General features: G+C 40.3%; 4 protein-coding genes across 4 annotated transcripts; 1 reads left to right on the forward strand and 3 right to left on the reverse strand.

Moving 5' to 3' along the window:
- Nucleotides 1-1,272: 1,272 nt before the first annotated feature.
- Nucleotides 1,273-7,153, reverse strand: slc31a2 (solute carrier family 31 member 2). The gene is made up of 4 exons (XM_061072032.1): nt 6,838-7,153; nt 3,921-3,987; nt 3,486-3,705; nt 1,273-2,250 (listed from the first exon to the last, which is right to left on the reverse strand). The coding sequence occupies exons 1-4, from the start codon at nt 6,844-6,846 to the stop codon at nt 2,085-2,087; spliced, it is 462 nt and encodes a 153-aa protein (XP_060928015.1). The 5' UTR covers nt 6,847-7,153; the 3' UTR covers nt 1,273-2,084.
- Nucleotides 7,154-8,798: 1,645 nt separating this feature from the next.
- On the forward strand, nt 8,799-11,390 carry si:busm1-57f23.1 (uncharacterized protein LOC368621 homolog). Its single transcript, XM_061080334.1, has 4 exons — nt 8,799-8,921; nt 10,380-10,531; nt 10,630-10,734; nt 11,197-11,390. Exons 1-4 carry the CDS (start codon nt 8,834-8,836, stop codon nt 11,305-11,307), a joined length of 456 nt encoding a protein of 151 aa, XP_060936317.1. The 5' UTR covers nt 8,799-8,833; the 3' UTR covers nt 11,308-11,390.
- Nucleotides 11,391-11,667: 277 nt separating this feature from the next.
- Nucleotides 11,668-13,916, reverse strand: LOC133004709 (hatching enzyme 1.2-like). Its single transcript, XM_061074196.1, has 9 exons — nt 13,806-13,916; nt 13,608-13,626; nt 13,462-13,524; nt 13,227-13,367; nt 12,521-12,638; nt 12,254-12,432; nt 12,058-12,139; nt 11,834-11,961; nt 11,668-11,703 (listed from the first exon to the last, which is right to left on the reverse strand). The coding sequence occupies exons 1-9, from the start codon at nt 13,914-13,916 to the stop codon at nt 11,696-11,698; spliced, it is 849 nt and encodes a 282-aa protein (XP_060930179.1). The 3' UTR covers nt 11,668-11,695.
- A 1,405-nt stretch (nt 13,917-15,321) lies between these two features.
- rassf6 (Ras association domain family member 6) lies at nt 15,322-22,802 on the reverse strand. Its single transcript, XM_061070711.1, has 11 exons — nt 22,665-22,802; nt 19,334-19,403; nt 19,039-19,117; nt 18,781-18,950; nt 18,241-18,335; nt 17,015-17,217; nt 16,812-16,913; nt 16,628-16,679; nt 16,348-16,466; nt 16,002-16,099; nt 15,322-15,652 (listed from the first exon to the last, which is right to left on the reverse strand). Exons 2-11 carry the CDS (start codon nt 19,381-19,383, stop codon nt 15,577-15,579), a joined length of 1,044 nt encoding a protein of 347 aa, XP_060926694.1. The 5' UTR covers nt 19,384-19,403; nt 22,665-22,802; the 3' UTR covers nt 15,322-15,576.
- Between the last annotated feature and the right edge of the window lie 1,812 nt (nt 22,803-24,614).

Consider the following 24,614-nt stretch of genomic DNA (forward strand, 5'->3'; position numbering starts at 1 on the left):
TAAGCATTTTCGTACTTTTAACAGGATATGAGTTACAAGGGTCATCGAGCCAATTTCACAAAAAATGTTATTCCGTCCCTGTTCGGACACCTTGACTCTCAAGGGTAAAAGGTTAAATAATACAATTATTACCAGTCTAAAATATGTTATTTTATTTTGAAAATTTTAATTTATCTTTTTACACCTGTGAGGTCGGGAATCACTGCTTTAAATGACTATGTTTCTTTCTTTTTTTTTTTACATATGTCTTTCCTTGTTTGTGAAATGTTATTTTAAACATTTAATTTGTTTACCATACAAGCATTTCTTAAATTTGCAAAATGGCCTTTATGTTTCAACACGTTTCAGGGGATGATTGTTACTTCCAGTGATTCTTACATTTTATTCCTCTGGGGGGAAAATAACCAGAACACTCTCATGACTTTGACTTTGACTCGACTCTAAACGTTTTGGACTTGTAGGATTTTGATGAACTTGTAATTAGAGGACGCCCGTCTCAGTGATTACAAGACAAAAGAGTGACTCCTTTTTCTATTTAAAAACACTCTTTTACTATTTAATTCCATCTCTTCTGGGTAAAAGGGAGTGTTCAATCCAAAGTCAAATGTGTTCACTGCTTTGTTGGTATCAAGCTCCAAAGATGTCTGGTTTTCTTCTATGTGACTGTGATAAACTGGCTTTTCCATTAAGACTATGTGACTTCCCAGTGTAAGAATACATGTGAAAGAATAGATACACTGATACTTATCCCTGTGGAAGACATTTGCTCACATTCATATAAACAAGCGTTGTGTCTCTGTGATTAATGAAAGGGTCGCTGATGATGCAAGAGGTTCGATAAACTGTAAATATTAGACTTTAATTACTAAAATAAATCCGTCTGTATTTTAAAGGTGTGTCATGTTCTAATAATTTTCTCAGATGCTTCCTGGAATAAAATTCCTACAATTTGTCTTTTACAAAACTATAGGAAACTTCAGGAGCTGTAAAATAAAGAAGTGCTCCACATTTTTGTTGTCATCATCACACAAACACACACACACAGTAATGGGTGAATTATTTTCCCTTATGCAATTATGTGTAGCTCACAGACCAAGGTGCAACTCTTTCTTGTTTCCATTAAACATTATGAGTAAATGAGTTTGGTGACCTGTTGTGAAATCCCTCTCGTCGCTGCCTTCACATTCAGACCCAGGACCATCACCTTCCCCTGTTGAGTTAATCAGCTCAGATCTGGTCAAATAAAATAAAATAAAAACTTCATTCTTGATCTTAATGTTAAATCAAGAGATTTTTATTCTAAGAAAAGCAAAACACAGCAATAAACAACCTCAGATGATCAGACACGTTTCTTCTCATGTTTCACAATCGGTTACAAAAAACAGTTCCTCAAAAAGAGAGGAGGAGCACATTTCAATCAAATACATCTGAAAGTGTTAGTAGCAAGGCACGGGCTTTTTGTGGTTCGTGGTTTGTCAATGATTTCCACAGAACCACATGACCTACGTGCTCCGTCCCCATACACACGTGAGAGTGACTCCCATCTGGACGAGGTTTACAAGCTAAAGAGGAGAAAGAAAAATCACATGGGCCAGTTCCTCTATCTGACACAACTTATAATGTGACCTGTGGCTCAGCGGCCGTCAGTGCTGATCAGGAAAAATATACAAACGAAAGCTACAAACAGTGGAAGACTTCCCATTCCGTACAGTAGATTCAGTACAAGGACGCAGCACGTGCATGATTCTAAACTCCTTGAGATGTTTGCTGCGTGTGAAGGGAAAAAGGAAAATGCCTCAGAAACATCTGAAATGTCCAGTTGAAGTGTTTTAAAAGAGTCTAGAGGCCGGACACCTAAGACTGAGATTAGTGACTGGTACAGATGATATGTTGCATTATCTGCATTATTGTGCAGCTCAATTTCAGGGATAGAAGCAACATGATTCCATTTTCTTGCTTCTCAAGTGTTAATATTTGACAAACAAGTGCAGAGATTAGTCATTGAGTGGTTTCCAATTTAGTATCCAAACAAAAAAAACGACCTCCTCTCGTCACAAATCCTTAGAGTGACCTGTCCATGACCATCAGGTCTGACCCAGCAGAGGGAAGGAGATGAAATAACCCAGAACAGAACCGATCATGACGCCGATGAAGATCCAGACGTTGTAGGTCATGACGCACAACATCAGCATGTAGCCGAGAGACACCTGCAGCATGTGGAGGACGGTCTGGATCCCGTGCAGCAGCCAGCTGAGGACCAGGAGAGAGGAGAACGTGTGAGGGGATAATAACCTTCCATTTTTACACGTCAGGCAGCCGAGGCTTTAGTGACTCAGGATAAACAAACTCTGAAAAACTAAAATTACAGCCTCAGGGTTGTTTACCTCCTCAAACCAAACAAGTTACACTTGATTCACGTCTCTACAAACAAGCATAGTAAATGTATTTGGGACTTGTCTTAACCCTTTGATACACAACATGGGTCAAAAGTACTACGGGTCATTTTTGACCCATGGAAGGGTAGTGATACAAAAATGTTTTTTATTAAGAAAGTAGAAAAGGACAAATGAAAATAAGAATTTGTGATGATCAAAAACAAGTTAATTGAGGAATTCCTGAAATTCTGAATGATGAAATAAATTTATTGCAAAGATATTTACAATTTAAACTCCATCGGGTCATTTTTGACCCATGTGTGTAAACTTGATTTAAAAATACAAAAACTATTTTATTTCATAAATTATGAAAGATAAAATGAAAATAATGATTTGTGTTAATCAAAAACAAGATATTTAATGAAAACTTTGAATATTAAAGGATGAAATAATTAGATTTCCAAAAATATAGCAAAGAAACACTCAGCCGTGCATGAAATAACATTGTAAGTCAATACGGGTCATTTTGGACCCATGTTGTGCCTTAGAGGGGGTGTGCATAGCTTGTGTATCAAAGGGTTAAATACCTCTATAAAGCACGTTATGTCTGTGTTTGTTTGTTTGTTGGTTGCTATTGTTCTGCTGAACGGATTTTAACGTTACTTGGTGGAATGAAGGGACATTGAGAGTTTTCCCTGGGAATAATTCATGTCACATGTAGGGTCAGTGTGTAAAATGTTGTTCAGCTGAATATAAGGGGACTGTTCAGCCTTGTCAGAGACATGCGCTCTACTGAGTATCTCTGAATTCTTGAGTTGTGGCCAAGAATGTGTTCTGCGAGGCCACAGCTACCTTGAGTGCAACTGAACCACATTTGTGACAAATTTGAAGAAAAGCCCTCAAGGCGTTAGCTGCAGCAGAAAGTACTGAGATTAAAATGAAACTACAGCAGGGGTATGACAGAGCTACAATACTCCAAACTATTGTCTGCCACTCGCCAATAGAAGGTTTAAGGTTTATTATCTGACCTCCTGGGCTGCAAATACTATTTGATGACAATCTGGTCCCTGAAGGTGTTCATAAGATTTGTGCATCTCATTGTTCCCTGACCTGTTCCTGCTGCTGGGAGCTGGAGGAGGAGGCTGGATGGGGGTCATGGAGGAGTCGGAGGAGCTTCTCCCCAGCGTGGAGCTGCAGTCGCTGTGGAGGGACGTAGGGGCGAGGTACGGCTCGGCCAGCTTCGACTTGTTTCCCAGCCACAGCCTCCAAACCTTAAGCACCTCGTAGAAGACGGTCAGGAGCAAGACGACGAACACCGACATCGCCATCCCTGCAGACACACAAACACACACAGAGTTCACTTTCAGGCGTTTTCTTCACGGATCGGAAACATTTCACCCAAACCCAACGCCTCGTGAATCCAAGGGCCGCTCCTCCACAAATAAGAACCGGTTTTCCAAGGCCCTCATTACACAACAAGTTTATAAAAACATACTTCAGACTAGATCATAAAGTCTTGTTTGTGTTTGACTCTGTGTGACTTACCCACAGGCCCGTTCACCTTCCAGCAGTCGAACAGCAGCGTCACGCTGTTCGACACCTCAAAAGTCATCTGAAGAAAAGACAAAAGAGACAAGGAGTAAAAACCTAGAACCAGCCGAGGTTGAGTGCTGAAGCACGTTTCATGGGAGAGAGATAACTGATGCAGGACCAGGTGTTAACAGTGTTGACCTCAATCCTCCTTCCCACCGAGATCAGTTATCCAGACTGGGAGTCAGCGCTCTGTCATTAGTCCCTCGCTCTTTGATTTCCTGGAGTCAAGTCTCAGGACGTCTTGTGTTACTGATCTGAGCGACCTTTGCTTTTCTTTTTCACCTTTTCTTACAGGACCTTCATCGACAGAGGAGAAAAGTGCTTCTCATAACAAAAGGTTTTTTACTTTTCAGAATAAAATACAGGTGCAGAGTAATCTCTGTCTTCATCTACGCTGCCTCCTCAAAACCTCCTCTGTTCAACGTGTAATTTTTGGATTCCTTGAAAAACATTAAAAAAAATTGGTTTACTCTGCTGCAAACAAGCGTCTATTCAGCTGATCTCATCCCACAATTACAACAAGATGTATTGTCCCACAAAAGCTCCCTCTGTTCTGCCGGGTCGCTGTAGATGTGTGACTGACAGAGGAATGTACTGTTTGTGAGTGTGTATGTATGTGTGTGTGTGTGTCACCACCTGTCCAAATATGACTTGTTCTCACCAGGTGCCCATTGGAGAAAATCTAAATGGAGCCTGCACTTGTTCCATCGACAAAATATTTATCAGCGTTCCATAAATGATTAATCAAGCTAGATTATTTAAATGTGTTGCTTTGCCATTATTAATACTTCTTTATCATATAAGTTGAATATCTTGTTGAATCTGAACAATTTATCTGTCATTTCAGAGACTAACTCCAAAGGCAGGAGGGCGCATTCACCAAAAAGTCCCCTTTCGTAAAAACACATGTATTATTAGTTTTATATCTGAGAAACTGTCACAGCTCAAAGTTTAAAAGCAAAACCATGAAACTTATTTACCTTGAAGCAGCAGCTTCTCGCCGGTTTACTTACTGTCAAACGAAGCAATACATCAACAACCTTCCTTGCCTGAGGTGAAGATAATACAAGTTTTGCAGCTCCAGCACAAAAAGTCACTGTATACGAGTGGTTGTGTTGTTTGTTGGAGTGTGAAGACAAAAGAGTGTGAGAGGTTCCCTCTAAAAGCTTTTATAGGTTTCAGATATTTTAATAATATCTGCGTGTCATTGGTCATCATTCCTGTGTGATCATAACAATGACCTCATTATGGTAACTGCTGACCTGGGAGTGCAGTGGCTTCCATTGGGGGAAAGAAGCTGTAATTAGATGATGCAAATGTTTTGTTTGATAAGTGAAGTGGGAGGCAGAAGTGGGAACACCCAAAACATGAAGTACATTTTGGGCGTAGCGGGTTAATTTGATCAATTATGAAGCTGCAATTGGAGTTTTTTTTAATGATCGGTTAAGTTTACAGGTTCAATAATTACGAGCTTGAGTTGTTAGCGTTGAGGTTTGTTTGAAGCAGGTCTCGTGGTTCTTTACCTGATGTCACTGTGCTGCCAAATCCCAGGAATTAACCTGTGAGTGCGATGTTATTTTTGGAAAATGATGAACGTCACCATAGCCACATCAAAAAAACAGTTTAGGGAACTGGTAATACAGAATAGTTTCTTTTAGTGGTTAGTTATTAACTTCCTCTCACTTTAAGTTGTAGTTGTTCTATTAAAATCCACCTGTAACTCTGCTCTTATGATCGGTTCCAATAACTGAACAGAGAAGAAAGTCAAATATGAACAACTCGAGTCAACAATCCTGCTCAGACCAAGTCTTTCTGATTATCGTCAGCTTCTCTATCAAACCACGTTGAAACTCAGAGGAAGGATTAACAGGAAAAACTACAAAAACTTTCAAAAAGCTGTATCGGTGTCTCGCTTTGCTTTGTCCTGCACAGGTCAAAAACATTTTGGGATATTTGGTACAAACTGGTCCAGGTTCAAGCTAGTTGAACATTATGTCCCTAAAATTTTCGAATTTGTTGTTTTTGGCATTGTTTGCAAAAACTGACTGTACAGGTTTCCACGATATTTGTTTTGGTCGTGGAAGAACTCAGATCTGCTTTCACTTGATGAGAGAAATAAAGTCATTTTAAAGGGACTGATATTTTCATGTGTGTAATTTTGTGCAGATCCAAATAAATATCTGGTAACTTTCAATGTGGTTTTGAGAATTGTTGGGCCCCGGGGAGGTCTAGTTTATTGATTTATTCATTAATAAATAAAGGAAAGTGTGTGTCTCTAATAATGCAATGTCTGCAAATTTGTATGAATAATAAAATACACTGTTTCCTACAGTTCAGTGAAAACTTTTAACAGAAAATATCTTTGTACATGTTGCATGCATCTGTTGCAATAAATATCTATCTAACATGGTGAGCAAACAAATGCCTTTCCTATGAGCTTTTAATCAAAAGAATAGAAACTGAAATATCAATAATTTCCTGTGGAAAACAGTTTAGTATTGAATGTAGGGCTGGAGAGCAACACAATATAAACCTGTGGAAGATTATGAAAACAACCCGTTTAATTTGAACAAATGGTGTTTTTACATAATATGAGCAAAAAGCAAATTGTGGGTAGAAACTAACTTTTGTTTGTAAAGTTTTAAAGTAAGTTTAAGGGACTTAAGTCCATGCTTAGTTAAATATGTGTTGATTTCTGAAGGTATTTTAGAACTGAGACATGTAATTCATTTACAACACTTCATCATTTAACCCCACACACACAAACATACACACAACACACAGACAAACCTTTAAACTGCAGTTAACACGCTAGATAACAAAAAACAACACGACACTGTGGTAAAACTACAACAACAACACAACTCACAGACATCATGGTGGACTCTCTGGAGGACTCGAGGGGGGGGTACCGTGTCTCTTCAGTTCCCCATCTCAGGAGCTCTGTGCCCGGGCAGCAGCTGCAGGTTCACCGCCCCTCTGGTCCCGGAGCAGCACCGACACACCGCGGAGAGGACGGACACACACAGCGAGGGATGCCGGGTAATGGAGTTCTTCTTGGGGGGGGGGACTGCACGCAAAGAGCCGGTTTTAAACTGAAGTTCAAATGGAGCTCTTCTTAAAATACCGGATGTGTCCGTCAACAGCGACACACGTTTACACAACTGGTGTTTAGTTTGTGTTAGTTACACAAAGAGAAGTAGGCGTCGGCGGCCATGTTTAACTGAGCTACTGCGCATGCGTGAAGCGGATCCACCCGCCGCTGGGTTTGTTTACGGAAGTGAGGGAGATCACGTGACCGACGGAGGAAGACGAAGGTGTTCGGAGCTCTGCGGCGGAACAGACCGGATATGAACATATTATTTACAAAATAAAATACTAATTAATAGTTTTATGTATTCTGTTTATTAGTTCTGCATGTTAAATGTATATCCTATAGCTATTTCATTCTCATTTCTGAATTGTTTTCCAATCAGGCACTGGCTCTGCATTGTATATGATTAATATTTATACTTGAATTACAAAATACTTTTTGTACTTAATATTCTATTGTTTCATTTACTGTGCTCTGTTGTATTATATCTTGTTGATACTGTCATGTTGTCAATTATACCATATGCACTGAACATGGATTGAAATGCTGTTTGTCTCTGATCATTGGTGTAAACATGTAGACAGAATATATGAGTATGCAACATATTAAGTACTCAAAAATAGTACACACTGTACAACATAGTATGCAGTCGTAAATCCTATTTCATCTAATATTATCTTATCTTATTTTGGATGAAATATGAAAATCTAGGATTGAAGAATTAGGTTGAATATATTGAATCAAAGTTTGAATACTTTTAAATAAGATCTGAAAACATATACTTAATGTTTGAATATTTGGACTGAAGGTTGAATATTTTGGATGAAACGTGTGACTATAAGGAAAGAAACAGCACTGGCGCCATCTAGTGTTGTTGATGTGTAATATTCTGTGTTTCACTTCCACTCCAAAACATTTCAGACAAAATGCGGTTGTTTCTCTACATCTATGTGAGAATTTCAGTTAAACAACAACAACATAAAGTTTATGAATTAATTTACATTTGTTTTAGTTGTTGTAGTTGTTGTATATTTTTTCATTTTCTGACAACACTTGTTTTCACATTTTTTCATTTTGGTTTAATCCCAAAAATGCTGAACACTGTGTTTTTTTTTGTTTATTTGTTTTTTTGTTTCAATCTGAGTCACACATCCTCGTGCAGTTGACACAATTAACAGGAAAACCACTCACGTGACTCGCATGAATGCAAACAAACAAAGAGCACAGAAACACAAGTGCGTGAACACAAAGGCACACGTCCCGTATCCCGTCACACACACAGACACACACACAGTAAAGCTGCTGATGTTTGTTAAATCCCTGTGTGTGACGTCACTGCCAGTCACTGGGTGTGTGAGGTCTTCACTGGCTTGTTAAACATACCACAGATTGAGGGACGTCCACTAATGGAACTCTGTCCCTCCCCCTCTTGCTCTTTACTTTCCTCACTCACAGTTATTCCCTCAGTCTGCTCCTGCTTCTGCGTTCACAAGCTCGAGTCCCATTCAAGGTAGATGTGCTTTTTATTAATGTTTCCTTTTCTATGCATGTTGTTATTTCCTTTTCTCATACAGTCTGATTGGGTTTTACTCTCTTTGATGAACTCTTTCTCTGTGCTCTCTCTTTTGATTGGGACACAATCACTTTGTTGTCTGCCAGTTGGTCGGTGAAGCGTTTAAGCTCCGGTCTAATGTTTATCTGATATCTTTTCCTCTAGATCCCAGAGGTCTACCACTTGTGAGGAGCACACGCGAGGCCAGCAAGTACAAAGATGTCTGTGCCACTGTCTGTGCTGATATGTCTGTCGACTGTCCAGCTCTGCATGGGAGATCAGCTTGTGGAGGAAGTCATCACTACAAGTAAGAAGTGATGAGGAGAAGAAGATATGTGACTGTCACTGTATGAACGTTACAATGAGAATTCAGGAAAGAGAGCTGACTGAACTACTCTGGGTTTCTGATAGTAATATCAAACTCTTTAAGAAACTGTCTCATTACTGAAGCTACAAACATAGTTATAAATGCAGTAAATATAACATTTAAAGATAAATATAGGTAAATATTTGAAAAGAACACATGTAAGAATAACTTTGGACTATGATGGGATTTGATGGGAGATGCAGGTGGGAAATACAATACAACGTTATACAACAATGACAGCAGCGTATCATATCGTCTGTGTGAGAATCATGACTCACAATCTAGAAAACACCCAAACAAAACAAGTGCAACTCTGCCAATTCAACACTTGTGATACAATGAAATCAAACACATGAACAGCAAGTTTGTACAAAATGTTTCAGAGGAACCGCAAATGAGTGGAACTCAAATTATATAATCATAACAACGTCAAGCATCTATTTTGAATTGATTTGTTGTGAACATTTGGTTTTCTCAGGGTGTTTCTCCATATGACTTATAGGAATAAGTTGTGCCATCGTGTTTACACAGTGACTTGTGGTCTGGTCGGGCACAGTGAGTCAGAGAGTTGAGCTCATGCTGAGTGTCTCAGAAAGTTGTCAGTGACTGAGTGGAGTTTGGTCTGGAGAGGAAACACAGTTCCATTCGGTTCCCAGTCAAAAAATGGGAGGAGGGAAACGATTGGTGGATTGTGTGGATTTATAAATGCTCAGTAATTTAAAATGTTCCACAATTACAGGAGCAAATTGCAGCTTTAATTCAAACATTTAGTTTTAGCAGATAAATCCCATAACTGTTGGTGGCACTATATAAAAAGTTAGTAGGCTTTATTCCCCCTGCACCATGACTGTCTGTATGAGGTTCTGTGGTTTCACATTATATTCCAATTAGCTTCGAGATATTTATCTGTGGAAAAAAAAGTTGTGCACTGACTCGCTCCCCATTTCCATAGAGGCACTAAACTGCAGAGAACACACAAAAAATAAAACCAACAGCAGTTTGAGTTGAGCTGGAACGATTATCGCTAACTGCTGCTTTTATTTCCTCATGAAAGTCTCTTTTATTCCTCGGCCTGGTGGAGGAGGCCGGGTTTGGCAGAGAGGAGACGCTGGTTTGGCAGCGTTTGAAATAATCTGCTGAATCCAGGGGGCTTTGGAGTTCTTTCAGTTTCCAATCTTTTGACTGATGCTCTGGACAGAAGCAGCTCGTTTTCAGGATGAAGGAGCTTGAAGAGAAACTCGAAACACAAAACAATTAAAAGCTGAGAGTGCAAATGTATGGATGTGCTTCTATTTGCACATTTTTGTTGCTATGCATGAATGTGTGCATTTCAGGGTTGTGTTAATCTGGAGAGAACACACTTCATTAGCCTCTCATGTGCGTGTTTTCTCTTCACAGAGAAAGTGCCTCTCCTGGGCGGCTGGTTCGAGCGGAATCCAGAATCAGTCGAGGTTCAGAAGGCAACTGAGCTGGCTGTGGATCTGTTCAACGCACGATCCAAGAGCAAGCGTGTGTTCAAGCTGGTTTCCATCACTGCTGCTCAGACTCAGGTCAGATCCCAGTTCAGAAGCAGAAGAACTCACTTCCCCTGCACCTGCTTGTTTCCACGGCATCGAATAACTGCTCTGTCCTCTTGTCGTGTCGTCAGGTGACCAACATGATCAACTTCAGGATCGACGCCGTCTTGAGGAAAACCAAGTGTCTCAAGACCGATGAAAAACCAGACTTGGAGAATTGCAATTTCGATAAAAAGGTATTTCTCTTCTGTGGATATTATACCCAACGAAACTTAAAATGTCTCTAATAAGCTGTTTTCAAGATACATACAAAGATGGACGACATGTCAGCTCCCCTAACGTGAAGCCAACTCCTCACTGCCCCCTGGTGGTTTCTGCCATGTTAGGTAGTTCCTATCACACTGATGTATGATCACAGGATCAATTTCCAAGTAAGTTCAGTTATGATTTATGACCAAAACACCGTGGCTCCGATCCAGGATCACTACTGGGCAGACTTGGGCTCCTGATGTTAAATGTACAAGATGGCGGCACCTATATCCAGGATATTATGGCTTCATATTGGCACACAGGGAGGTGGTGGGGACGTGTCGTCCATCTTTATGCATTTTCTGTCTCATGACTGTTTGTATGTTGGAGTTCAGAGATTTTTCCCATTTTCTAAATCGCAGTTTTTGCCGTTTCCTCCTCTTTCGCAGCATGTGAAGTGCGTCTTCGATGTGACCTTCAACCCACGCGACAACAAACACGAGCTGCACAATCACAAGTGCAAGAAAGTCATCCCGGACAAAGTGGAACTTTTGGATTAACGGAACATTTTCACATTGTAGTTTAGCTCCAGAGTTTTGACTTCTTAACTCAATATAGTGTTGATGAGTTAAGAGCTGGTTGGTCCATTTTTAACGATGGTCTCAATAAAGTTTGTTTTGAAAAGGTGACAAAGAGTTGATGTGTTTTTTTGTTACTATCAGCAGAGGTTTGTGGTTTGAGGTCTGGTGTCATGTTGCATGTCATTTATTTAGTGTTAGTTTTATGTTCTGTTTGTGTATTCGAAAGAGAAAAGAAGAGATCCGGATCAAGAACCCATGAATTTTCATTTTAATATATATTTAAACTTAAGGAATTTTATTTAACCAAATCAACAATCTTATGAGAAAACAGCAGATACAGTGTTGTGAGAGTCGTCTTGTTTTTCTTTCAAATGTCTGAAAAGAACGAGAAAAAGACAGAAAAGAATCATGACATGTTCTCAAGTTCAAATCTTAAGAATCCATCCACTGCCATTAATGTTTAAAACAATTGTGTTTGCAATATTTGACATTTTAATACACTTACTGCATCCGAAAAATCTGTTGATCCTGAGGATGTCGATATCAGACATATCCTCCCTCTGTCCGATTGGCACAGACGAGTCTGGGATGGGAGTAATGGTCTCTGCTCCAAATGTCTCTGCAAAAGCACTCCTGGAATCACATTAAATAAAATTAAAACATGTATAAATGGAAACCATAGAAATGGAAATGTAAACAGAAATGTAAACGAGTTAAAGGGGAGGTTACCTTCCATAGTGCATAACAGAAGAATAGTCATATGGCGTGTTCAGGTTGTTGGTGTCCATTTTGTTGAAGTTGAATGTAATTCCTGTTGAATAAAAAATATACATTATATATTAAATTATATTTGTGCTCTCATTCCATACAATACATTTACAGAGACTGAATATGAAAATGTAAATCTCAGAGGCCGTGACCCGACCTGCTGGGATGTTTCCCCAGTTGATCCTGACGTACTGGTCCCTGTCGCTCCGTGTGTGTTCGTGGTGGAAGCCCAGTGCGTGGAGGAGCTCGTGCTGAATGATCCCACGATCCAGACAACCATACACGGACAGGGAAACCACCTGCCGGCCTCCCTCTCTGCCGACAGTGGACCAGCATCTGTGCAGTGCAGCGAGAGACAGAATGACTCGACCCTGACAGACGACGCCAACATGACACCGGACAAACGCCTCCGCTCTGCTTTTACCCCATTTCACTCTCGATGCTCAGGAAGTCAGACTGACCGCGCTGAGGAACAAAACGCACACAGGTTTTCTGCTGGAACGTTTCCATGGCTTTCTTAATCGAGGCCCTTTCGCTGTCGTCTGCAATGGAAACAAGATCAATGTCGGTTTATTGACATCAGATTAAATGGAAAACGTTGAGGGGTTGAAGCATTTAGCTGTGCACGTGCTGAATACTCCCAAATCAGGCAAAACTTACCTTTTATACAGAAATAATTCCATTTCCTGATGATGTCATCAAGACGTTATTTAAACGATGCGATGACGATTCATCTTAATACACTAAGATTGTGTTTTAATGTATTACTACACTAATTCAAGTCATTTCCTGACTATATTTGGGACATTATTCCAACATATGATCATCAATTATTTTGCAATCTATGTTAGCTTTAAGTCTTTTGTCCCGCAGGATGTAGAGATACCATTAGAAATGTAAGATGTAAGTTTTCTGACTTTTTTGTCATCATATGATATCAAATAATGAAGAATTATCTTTAGATTGTCACTCTGGCCTTTTGATTTTCAGAGATATCTAGGAAATGTGTTTTTATGACTTTATTTTTGTTCACCTTAATCTTGACCCTAAAGTTCATCGGTGGGTTGTTGAGTTATTTTGTTCACGATCACACAGACAAGATGATCAACACTAATGAAATGTTCTCTCACAGAAATAATCGCTGATGGTGTACGGAACCTCAACCAGCCCCCTCCAGGATTTTGTCCATTTGCAGTTACCGCTCCAACACTTCATGGCGTTTCTTTTCCTGGAGAGAGCGACGTCCCCTTCCACCAGCACCTGGTCGGAGCCTGGAGACGGGAACAGATCCACAGATCCACACTGGTTCATATGTGCAGGATGTAAACTGGCGATAGCACGTTTCACAGAATAAAACATACTGGCCTTTATTTGCCTCCAGAATTCTTGAAGTTATGTCCAAGCGACGAGATTCATTGGTTTTCAAACCTAAAATAACGTTTGTTTACTTATCAAAAGAAGGCACATTTAATTAAATATGTTAAATACTCAAAATGAGAACAGTCGATTACCTTCTTCTTGAGGTTGCACCTGCAGAGAAACAAAGTTTTATAAGTATTAAAGATATAAGGTTTTTGTGCAACTTGTTAATGTTCCTCTTTTGACTTCTATTGTCAATTATCAAGACTCACTTAAGAAAGTCAGTGATAAATGAATAAATTCCAAGACTTGATATAGAAATGTATGTGTTGCAGCACAGTGTTTCTTACCAGGGAGTCGTTTTGGGCTGAGAGCCCAAGCAGCACAGCCAAGACGGCAGAGAAGAGGTTCATCTTCATCTTCATCTTCCTCATCCTGTGGACGGAGGAACCGGGGAACATCGAGGTTTCAGTCTTGGTTTTATACAACCAAAGAGGGAGGAACCTCTGTCGTATAAACAGATTTACCGCAAAGAAAATGCTTTGACCCTTAGTCAAAGGTTTAAATGGAAGGATTAACTCAGGTGGAAACACCCTGAACCTCCTTCAGGAAACTAACGAAGCTGGTTTGATTTAACATTAATATCTCCCTATATTTAAAATGGTTATTTACACATATACAGTAAACATGGGTATCTCATATATTTTATCGGGCAGAAACAGGTAAAGATAAGGACTATAATTAGCTGAAGTCATTAGACTGATGATTACAAACTAAAGCTCTGTGAAAACACACAAACAACACAAAAACAACACAAAAACCACTGGTCCACACCCAAAGGTTTCAAATGTCTGTTATTGGAAAATACAGCCACACAACTACAATACCCAAGTCAAGAAAAGTTTACAATCCAATATATTTCATATATAGACTCAATGTGCGTCAAGTAAAAGCAGCAAATATATCAAATATGAGGACATTAAAAGACAAATAAAAGAAATAAGTGAAAAGAAATTAAATAAAAAAACCCGACAGGGAATCAAAAATAGAAAAATAAAAGACAAAAAGCCTTGTTGTAAAAATGGAGAATGATAAATCAAAGGTAACCACACACGACTCAAAAGCTGACAATTATATATATATTCTCAGTCTGATTTAAAATAAGTTATTAGTTCTGGTGACAGAGACATGGGCCCAGAATAAATGAAGCTATTAAAGAAGTCTTCAACAGTGAGGCCCTGACAATGAAGTGCATGATGCACCAGTTGTGCGTGTGTGTGTGGAAACCTCAGTCCTCGTAAAACAACGTGTTATTCTTCATCACTTTATAGGAAAATGAGAGCGGGTGCAGGGAAACTTGAGGCCGTGCGGTGGCCGACCAGTGTTTATACAGTCGGAACATCTCACTCTGCACTACACCATTATTTAACTATTAGGACGACTGTGTTTTCCACTTAGGATCCTGTTTCACACACAGAAACACACACAGAGCTTTATTGATGCCACTTGAATCCCTTTACGAGTCTTTTTCCTCTTTTATTTCAGCTTCAAGGTTTGGAAGATCGTTTTATTTCACTTGTTTAATAGACACACAGTACACACCGATTAGGCTCGGCACTGGAACCACTTTACCATTTTATTGTCGTGGGCGACGGGTGTGTATGTTGTGTTGACTGGATCCAGCAGGAAAACAGGAAAGAAGATATGTGTGGGTGAAGTGAAGTATAAGATAAATAATAAATAATAATAAATATATTTTCAAAATCCAATTTCATCAATCTAAACTTATTAAAAGTAGGTAAATTAATTGATTGACTGAGACTGTGCACTCTCCACAGACGGATGAACACAAAACAGAAATCGTCATGCTGGTCCCACAACTCATATTTATTCTTGAAATCACAAAGTTTATTTACAATTATTTACAAAAGATTCTTACAGCTTTTAAACAAAATCATGTGTTTTTTCTTTCAGTATCAGCCTCTGTGGTCTTTCCCAAATTATCCAGACTCGAAAACTTTGACCTCGTTCTGGTTTAAATATCGATTTAAAAAGTTCCCCTTCAGAAAACGTGACTGGGATGAGGATGGGTCGTCTGTCAGTGTCTCCGATCGCCAGGTGTCAGACGCTCGTCTCAATATGAGGCGACATCTTGCTGTTTATCGTGTGGGACAAGAGTCTCTGCTGCTTTTTGAACCTGACATACAAACAAACACACACACACACACACACACACACACACACACACACACACACACACACACACACACACATGCACACACTGTGGGTTAAACAGCAAAATGTTGGCTCCATCATCTGGCCTGGAAATGCCACTGCAATGATTTTCTCTTCCAACACTTGTGAATATGCAAATCATTTAGACGCCACAGTAGGTACATGTAGAGGAATGAAGTCGTGCACAAACAAAGACAGTGAAGAAAACATTGAGTTTGAACTTGTCTTCAGGTCTGTGGGTTTAAAAGCACTGATCTACTGATCCAAGCCTTTCATTCAAAGCCTCTGAGGCGATCAGTGGTCTCACTCACTTGTTGCGGACCCTCTGTATCTCCCTGCTCTCCTCCTCTCTGAGCTCCACCAGAACCTGCTGCAGGATCGGAAGCTCCAGGTTCAGATACTGGGCGACCTGACGCAGAGACACAAACAAAATCAGGGTGAGGAGGAAGATGTTGGGATTATGGAACAGAGAAGGTTTTTTGTGATGCTCTTAAAAGCTTCTAGCTCCTCTAGAGGTGAGACGGATATAAAGCAAGTCTCCTTTTTCAACAACGGGAAGAAGAAAACACATATTTATCTGAATTCTTATAATGTTAATGGCTACTACACTAACTTAACACATTCATGGAATTGTGGTACATCGGGGATGGAACTCACATCGTTGCTGACTTCCTGTTCGTCCATATCCATCATGAAGATCTTCATGATGTCATCGGAGGGCCCCTGCAGAATGCGCTCCCACAGGGGCTGGTCCCTGTTACTGAGCTTCCTCTTCTCTGGACAAAACACACACACACACAGACACACACGCACACACACACGCACACACACACACACACACACGCACACACACACACACACACACACACACAGTGACGTCAGAGGAGGTTTTTGGTTCCACTTCCTGTGTCACTCAGGTGAAAGAGACAGACTGTACCTCCACTCTGGTGAACGCAGTACAGAGCAAACTCCTGAGGGTCGTTCTCTATCTGTGGGACGAACACACACAACACAGGGTTCGATTCTGAAAGTCTCACTAAATCAGTTAGAACAAAGGTGTGACCCACATAGTTGCATCCATTTTACTGATCGGTAACTTGATTAAAAGTGATTAAATTCACCTTGAACTTGTTAAGCAGCTGCTCGATGACCCGGTCCGTGGTCATTGCGCTGGAGATGCGAACTTTCGTTGGTGTCCCGAAGGATGGAGTGAAGATGGCGGTCTGGAGAAAAAAGAAAGTAGTGATTGGAGGGTTCACGTGGATTATCTGGAGAAGGAGGGAGAAGGAAGGAAGTAGAGAATACAAAGGGAGAAAACCTCCACCTTATAGTTGTAGAAGTGTCCGTTGATGGAGAAGCGGTGTTGTCTCTCCTTCTCTCTCTGGGCGTCCGACTTCCCCCGGCCCCGCCTCCTCTTGACCAGCGAGGCGTCGCTCATGCAGCGGAACAGGTTGGACTCGGCCTCCAGCTCCAGGTTCTTCTGCCTCACGGGACGCAGGGTGGTGGTCTCGTAAACCACGGGGGGGCCTTCAGGGGGGCCACAGAAACACACGGATGCAACGTCTCACCTTTATCCAAATAAGATCATCCTATGCAATGTGCTTTAATGTCATGCAAAAGTGGGAAGAAGACATTAGGACTAGGGTTGCAAAATTCCGGGAATTTTCAAAGTTGGAAACTTTCCATGGGAATTAACGGGAATTAACGAGAATAAACGGGAATATACGGGAATTAACGGGAATTAACGGGAATAAACTGGAAATGTTGTGGGTAATTTATACTAACTGTATTTACCTTGTCATATGCAGACATAAATATAAACATTTTGTTGTGTCATAGGCTGATTTGAGCCCTGAGGAAACTTTGGGCACTTGACTATATGCTTCTGCAGCTTTGTGTCATTCTTAACATAGGTCTTTGCACAGTATTTGCAAATGTACACAGCCTTTCCTTCTACATTGGATGGGGTGAAATGTCTCCACACATGAGATGTAACAATAAATGTCTCCACACTGTAGAATAAGATGAGAAAAAAGTTTGTAAAAAAACACTAATGCAATGCTAGAGATATAAATAGTTAGCCAAACAATTGGAATCGTCTGTAAACATATTTTACAATTGATGGATAAATCAATGGAAATAGGCTAGATGAACAGATGAACAATCCTCAATCAGCATGCTAATATATTTTCCCCAGTAATATCATCGAAACTTACCTGACTAGTCCTGCACACTACAGCAGGCCTCAGTAGCCCTGCTGTAGTGTGAAGGATGCTGGGAGTTATCTGTGCATGTGATGGAAGAATGCACACTGGAGGGTTGAAACTCAACGTGCAGCGTGTGATGCATTCCATACATCTTTCAAATAGAGTTTTGAATTATGTTTTTATTGCTCAGCCTTTAATTTGCATAGTTTTGTTTTTTTCAAAATTCCCAAAATTCCCGAGCTTAATATTCCCGTGGAAAGTTTCCGGAAAGTTTCCGGAAATTTACCGGAAACTTTCCGCCCCTTTGCAACCCTAATTTTCCCAGGAGGAAAATAAGAGCAACCTTTTTTAGGACTGTTAATGACCGTCTCCTGTCCCGTCTCTGACATCTCGTCGATCTGGTGCAAGTCGACATATTCTCCCCAGCGAGTCATTCCCCTGCAGACAGAGAACAGGCCCAGCGGAAACAAAGGTGAGGATTACTGTGCATGCACCCAGAAACAATAATACAATTCATTCCCTTCATAAAGTAAATATGCTGTATACTGCCTGTAGTCGGGACTGAAGGAACATAGTACAAGTATAAAAGTAAACTTGTAAAGTTAAGTATAGAAGTACAGTTTGAGGGAAACAGGGTGTGACTGGAGGACGGATTCACTTTTGCAGAATCCAGTAAAAACCAAACAGATTCAGACTCATGAAGTTTTTCTAGCTAAGTTCAGACTTGTCTCTCAGAAACTTTCCTTTCCAGGACTGAACAACCCTCTCGTGGTCACACAGAACCGTGCGAGTGCAGATTCCAGATTCACTGACTGTCAAATTAAGATCCAAACGTCTTCACACATTGAGGAGACATATCAGTGATGCAGGTTTAAAAGCTGACCTCTTGTTTTCGAGCGGGCTGACGGGACTGATGGGACTCACGGGGTCCGGTGGCATCAGAGGTGCGAAGGGAAGCATCTGCTTGTCGTCCTGTATCTTCAGCCTGATGGGTCTGCGCACCCCCCAGGAGATATTCAGGAAGCCCTCCACCACCACCTCTCCATCAGGCCCCTGTGACACCATCCAATGAATACACACCTCTATGAATCTGTGGTCATGCAACACTAACACATGGACAATGTTGTTAATAAAGCCTCACGTGAGAGTAGCTGAGGTGCAGCTGAGTGTGGTCCTTCAGGAAACAGTTGTAGGTTCTCAGCAGGGAGAGAAACTCTGCTCTGAAATCCACACACAAGACAAAACAACCGCACAAAAGTCAACACAAACCTGTGACATTTAGATATTCATCACCCAGTAAGAATCATTTATAAACGTCTGCAGGAGAACTCGGCTGCAAAAAGCCAGCGTGTGACAGATTCCACTGAATTTATTTATCCAAAATTACTATTCATCATTCATTTTCATTGCCATTTTATAAAGATGAGTTGACCCACCTGGACAGTGTCCGGATTTCTCCTGCCTGGACCAATGGGAGCTGACTCATCTCCGCTTGTGTCGACTGCACTGCAGAGGGAACAACAACATTCAATCTTTAAATTAATTTCGTAGAGTAGATGTTGAATTGTGTTGTTGTTGTTGTTGTTGTTAATGCAAATTAATGCATTTCTATGTCAAACTGCACTGAAATCCAACCACACTGCACGTGTACAACCAGCATGTTGTGTGTTCTCCTCATATTAAACAACACAGAGTCTTACCTTGTGTCACATGGCAGATCAGAGCTCTCCTCCCTGATTCTGTCTCTTTGTCTGAGCCTCTTTCTTCCGTCTGGGTTTTAAATATCTCTTTCCAGTCTCCCTCTCTCCCTCTCTCTCTGAAGTTTTGTGTGTTATATTTATCCCTCGCTCTCCCTTCACTCCAGCCTCTACTCTCTCTCTTTCTTTTCTTGTGCTCGCCTCCCAGAGATTTAATAACAGCTCTCCACCCAGTAACCAGTGATGACAGGAGCCAACCATTTGTTTATTCTTCAGTCAGAGACACAGAAGCTCGTAAAAAGAAAAGAGAGATTGGAGGAATTTCCACGTGGCTACTCTCCCTTTTTTTAAAAAGCTCCTCCTCTCTTTCTTTCTTTCTATCTTTTTCCTCGTTCTACTTCTTCTTATACACGACAGAGACGTTCTGAGAGGAGCAGCCTGTCCTCCGCTCGTTTCTCTTTCTCATTCTTTCCATCTCTGTCTCAGCCTGTTTGCTGGTGAGAAACATCTCAGGTATTCAGCAGCTGTCTCCCCTGCAGCCCCACCACTCCCTGCTCTGATGGACAGCTCACAAAGCAACCACCGGAAACAAGAACATTTAAAGGTGCAATGCAGAACTCTACCTGTTTCTAAGAGAACAAAGGGAATTCCACATAATCTGTCTAAAACTGCACTGATCACTTTCATAAAGCAGATGTTAAATCCATATTCTCACGCATCCATCCAGCCATCATCTCTTATCTCTTATCCCTTAAAGGTAGCAGGGGGGGGCTGGAGCAAATCCCTGTTGACAGTGAGAGGTGGAGTTCACCCTGGACCGGGGTTTGAACCAACAACCTTCACCACAGTTTGCCACCCTTGTTTCTACACATGCTATACAATATTCTGCATGAGAAATGTCTAAACCATAATGTATGTAACCCAGATCTCCTGGGCCTGAGTTCGTAAACACAAAAAAATGAATAAGATCTCAGAAGAATATATTTGAAACTAATCTTATCTTTTGTTTACATCCCGTATTTAACCTTATTTTAACTACTATTTTTAATAATATGAACTTATCTAATTATCAGGAACTTTCTCTTTTAATACAACTTTTGTTATGCTATTTTGAGATTAATTTTATGCACTGTATCCTAATGATTTTTATACAGGGCTACATATATATATTTGAATTTATCTCACAGGAAATGCTGTTTCAGTTTTGACTTTACAAAATCATTAAAAATCCGACCTTATGTATTGAATTTCATATTTAAATTAACTAAGATAAATCTTACAAATGTATCACATGCAATGTTATTGACAGGTAGAATGTGTTTATAAATAATTAATGTTAATAATAGGATGTCAAATACAGAATTGCTTGCAAATATAATTATGAAAATTGCCAATAATTGTTTTTTAATTATATCCTAAGAAGATAAATGTGTGAACGCATTAAGCAAAAAAGGGAACAAGCTAAAAAGTTTTACCAAAAATGTACGAGGAACAGTCTCATAATTTTAATTTCTATTTCCTCCTCAGCTGCAGAAAATTAAAGGCCGGACTAATATTGCACTTCACCTCAAAGCCTGATGTTTGTACTCGTAGTCAACGTGTAATCTGTCGAGGAAACACTTTAATCTGTTCTTCTTCTTCTGCCTGTTATCGAGGATCAGTTGGTGTCGGACCAGGTGCAGGGTTCTACATCACAGAGCTTCGGCCTGAACTGCTGATTCTACGTGAATCCTGGCTGTCGTGCACGGTGACTCACGATGTGCATGTGTGAGTTAATAAAGGTTTGAAAAGCCTCGTTGTTGCAGAATAAATACAGATTTAGTTCTGGTGTATGTTTTCCTCTTTTGCATTTAACTTGACTTCCCTGTGACGGTCAGGCCTCAACATGTAGGTTTCACGAACGGCTACAGCAAACACACCAGGCATGAGAGAGTGTCATCATGATTTTTAATTTACAGGAGAAAAAGGAGAACTATTGAGAAGTGTCCAATAATCTGAGAGCGTTTATAAACCTGACGTGCTATCAGCAAGTTAAAGGGAGACAACTGCTCCAAACCAGAGATTGTAAATATAGATGAACGACGTGATGTCTGATTCAAAAGCTTCAAATCTGAAAACTGAAAACACAACACCTTGTCTAGAAGGATTTCTATCATGTCCCTCGGGCATTTCCTCCTTTATTCAATGAGCCATTGATGAATTAAATCAGCCTCTCTGGTGTCCGCGGTGAATAAGAACTAAGGAACGTCCTCGAGGTTCAACCAGAAAACTGCTTTCTCTTTAGGATGGATGAAAAGAAAAACACGGAACAAACGTAGAACAAAACCTTTTGAAAGAAGAGTAAGAATGAGGATAAAACTGGAATTGATTGTTAGTTATGAGACCATTTATTGTCGCCAAAGTACACAATGACACACCCAGTTTCTTTCTCTGCTGCAGTCACTCCCCCTTCTCTCTCTCTCTCTCTCTCTCTCTCTCTCTCTCTCTCTCTCTCTCTCTCTCTCTCCCTCTCTCTCTCTCTCTCCCTCCCTTTACTTCCCTTCTTTACTAACTGTCATAGAACATGCTACACTTGGTCCCTGTAACTCACATGCACAGATTTGACCTGATTATATAAAAAATTGTCCCTCGGCTCCCCGGGTGTTTGTGAGCTCTGTTTTCATTTTAGTTAAACACCATTTGCTGGTGTTTGTAAATTGCTTCAGCCAATTTAAGTTTTAATTTTAAAAGTTTTTAGACCAATCGTTGAAATGTTATTAAAACGTTATTCAAGCCCACAAATAAACTTTGCTTGATTACAACTGGTTGTATGAACCCGTGATAGGGACATTTTGGACAAGTTGACAATAATACTTCAAAATGAAAGAATAATACAAAGAAAAGTAATCTGACAGTGAATCTAGTGAATCGATACTAAACAATTAGACATCTCTTGGTACAGTTTATTTTCGTGAAACTATGAATAATCATTTTATTGGTATATAACCTCCGTCTCTGCTTCTGCTTCCAGTTTCATTTCAGTAACACCACTTTCACACTGAAGGAATAAAAATGAAATGTTCGGTCCTACCTGTCCAGCGTGTCTTTCAATCTTCTGAGGAACAAAGTTGCTTTACTCCATGTTTAAGTTCTAGTACCTCGTGTTAGCATGTGTGTGTTTGTTTGTATGTGTGTGGGTGTCTAGTCCAGAGTACAGTGTGTGTGGGTGTGTGTGTGTGAGGAGTTGAACTTGCAGCAGCTGGTTAATTATTGCAGGACACGTTGAGACATCGTAAAGAGGGAGGAGCTGAGTGACACCAGATATGACTCGGCTGCTTTGTCTGTGCATGTGTGTTGTATGTGTGTGTTTGTGTGTGTGTGTGTGTGTTTGTGTGTGTATGCCCAAGCTGAAAATATGCAAAAGAGGAGGGGAGAGAACATATGAAATTAAATCTCTCACCCAGTTGCAGCTCGTGTGAAGCCGGACACCTGGAGTGCAGATAGTTTTCGTCATGGAGAACACACACATGCGTCAGGGGATTATATGATAGAATAAAGAGAATGTAATAATCCCGGGAAGCCGCCTGAAGACAGAAGTCTACAAGTCACTGGCTTCAAGCTCCACACACACCTTGGTCTCATATTGTCACACACTTCATTGTGACTCATGTGGATTGCACACTGATATCTGACTCCCTTGTGCACGAGGAACAAACAACCACCTGGAAAGATCTCAATACCAAAGAGAGTCTGTGCTGTTTTAGATTATATTCCTTCCTACCTCTGTGAAAGAAAGGGACGGTCAATCCTCCACAGCTGTTTCATGCATGGAGTCCCACAGGGCTCGTTATTCAGGCCTTTATTTCTTTCCTTGTTTTGCATATTATTCTTTTCGTCAAAAATTTCAAAAACCTTGCATCAGCTTTCATTTCTATGCAGATTACTCTCGGCTCGGCACCTCTGTCGATTCCCAGTCACAGCACGAACCCGAACAAACTACAGGTCTGTGGCCCAGATGTTGAAAACTGAATCCTGCAGATTTTCCCTCTCTGTGAAAACTCAGATGTTAATAATAAATCAGAACTTATCACCTTAGGATCAGATTCTGCAGTTTTTCAAATCCCTTCTCTCGCAGGGTCTTGAGCCTCTTTGCAGAATGATCGTGTCACGTTTGATAACAGGTTTAAATCTGATCTCCATGTGAACTTGGCCGTCACATTCTGCCTCCTGCGTTTTATTCAAAATCCATTGTTTATGTGCATAGATATGATTTGACTCCTTTATATCAGATTTATTCTAACATGAGTTTAAGTGGAACCTGAAATCTGGTCTCCAGCAGAAATTCCTAGAAATAGTCGGGGCCCCTTGACTCTGGAACAGTTGATTTTCTTTTTCTTTTCTATACATTTAAACTTGAGGCACATTTAACCTACAGTGTTGTATAATTAAGTTGTTTTTACATTTTACATTAATAGGGAACAGAAATGTGCTGGTGTTTGTCACATGCCAGTGAATGTCTACTTTACTCTTTTGTCTTTATTTCCCTACAGGGACAATACAACTGGCAACAGTTTCATGAAAGAGGAACTTACGCATTGAGAGTTCATGATAATAGAAAGTCTCAATATCTAAATGCAAAGTCAGCAGGTACGAACACCAGGAAGAAGTCTGACAACATGAGAATGCAACATAAGGTCTAAGCATAAAACAAACTGCAGGTTACAGCCGGAAGAACAGGACAGGTGACCGGACTGGGTGGACGAGGAAGCAGACTGGTTTATATGGGTTTACTGCAGGGCAGGTGTGAGGTGACACCGCCGTTGGTGAATAATGAAAACGAAAGAATGAACGATCAGACGTCTGTAGCTTTTAACATCAGAGCAAATATTAGACTTTTCAGAGGAACCGTGTGTGCAAACATCGTGGGTCGAATCCAGCTGGTGCTATTTACCTGTAAACCCTGCACAAAATAAAATAAGATCAAATTAAAAGTTGACAATTACTTATTAAAATGAATAAATATAATACTTAAATGATTTAG

Source organism: Limanda limanda, chromosome 1 (assembly GCF_963576545.1).
Source record: "Limanda limanda chromosome 1, fLimLim1.1, whole genome shotgun sequence".
Taxonomy (NCBI): domain Eukaryota; kingdom Metazoa; phylum Chordata; class Actinopteri; order Pleuronectiformes; family Pleuronectidae; genus Limanda; species Limanda limanda.

Coding starts and splice junctions, on each gene's coding strand:
- slc31a2 (XM_061072032.1), bottom strand. Junction 3,706..3,920: donor GAAGGTGAACGGGCCTGTGG/GTAAGTCACACA, acceptor GTGTGTCTGCAG/GGATGGCGATGTCGGTGTTC. Junction 2,251..3,485: donor GCTCCCAGCAGCAGGAACAG/GTCAGGGAACAA, acceptor CCTGGTCCTCAG/CTGGCTGCTGCACGGGATCC.
- rassf6 (XM_061070711.1), bottom strand. CDS start 19,383: ATGAGTCAGCTCCCATTGGTCCAGGCAGGAGAAATCCGGACACTGTCC. Junction 17,218..18,240: donor CATTAACAGTCCTAAAAAAG/GTTGCTCTTATT, acceptor GCCCCCCTGAAG/GCCCCCCCGTGGTTTACGAG. Junction 16,914..17,014: donor GACACTTCTACAACTATAAG/GTGGAGGTTTTC, acceptor TTTTTTCTCCAG/ACCGCCATCTTCACTCCATC.
- LOC133004709 (XM_061074196.1), bottom strand. CDS start 13,916: ATGTTCCCCGGTTCCTCCGTCCACAGGATGAGGAAGATGAAGATGAAG. Junction 13,368..13,461: donor AATTCTGGAGGCAAATAAAG/GCCAGTATGTTT, acceptor TCCCGTCTCCAG/GCTCCGACCAGGTGCTGGTG. Junction 12,433..12,520: donor AGCATCGAGAGTGAAATGGG/GTAAAAGCAGAG, acceptor TGCACTGCACAG/ATGCTGGTCCACTGTCGGCA.
- si:busm1-57f23.1 (XM_061080334.1), top strand. CDS start 8,834: ATGTCTGTGCCACTGTCTGTGCTGATATGTCTGTCGACTGTCCAGCTC. Junction 8,922..10,379: donor GGAGGAAGTCATCACTACAA/GTAAGAAGTGAT, acceptor TTCTCTTCACAG/AGAAAGTGCCTCTCCTGGGC. Junction 10,532..10,629: donor TCACTGCTGCTCAGACTCAG/GTCAGATCCCAG, acceptor TCGTGTCGTCAG/GTGACCAACATGATCAACTT.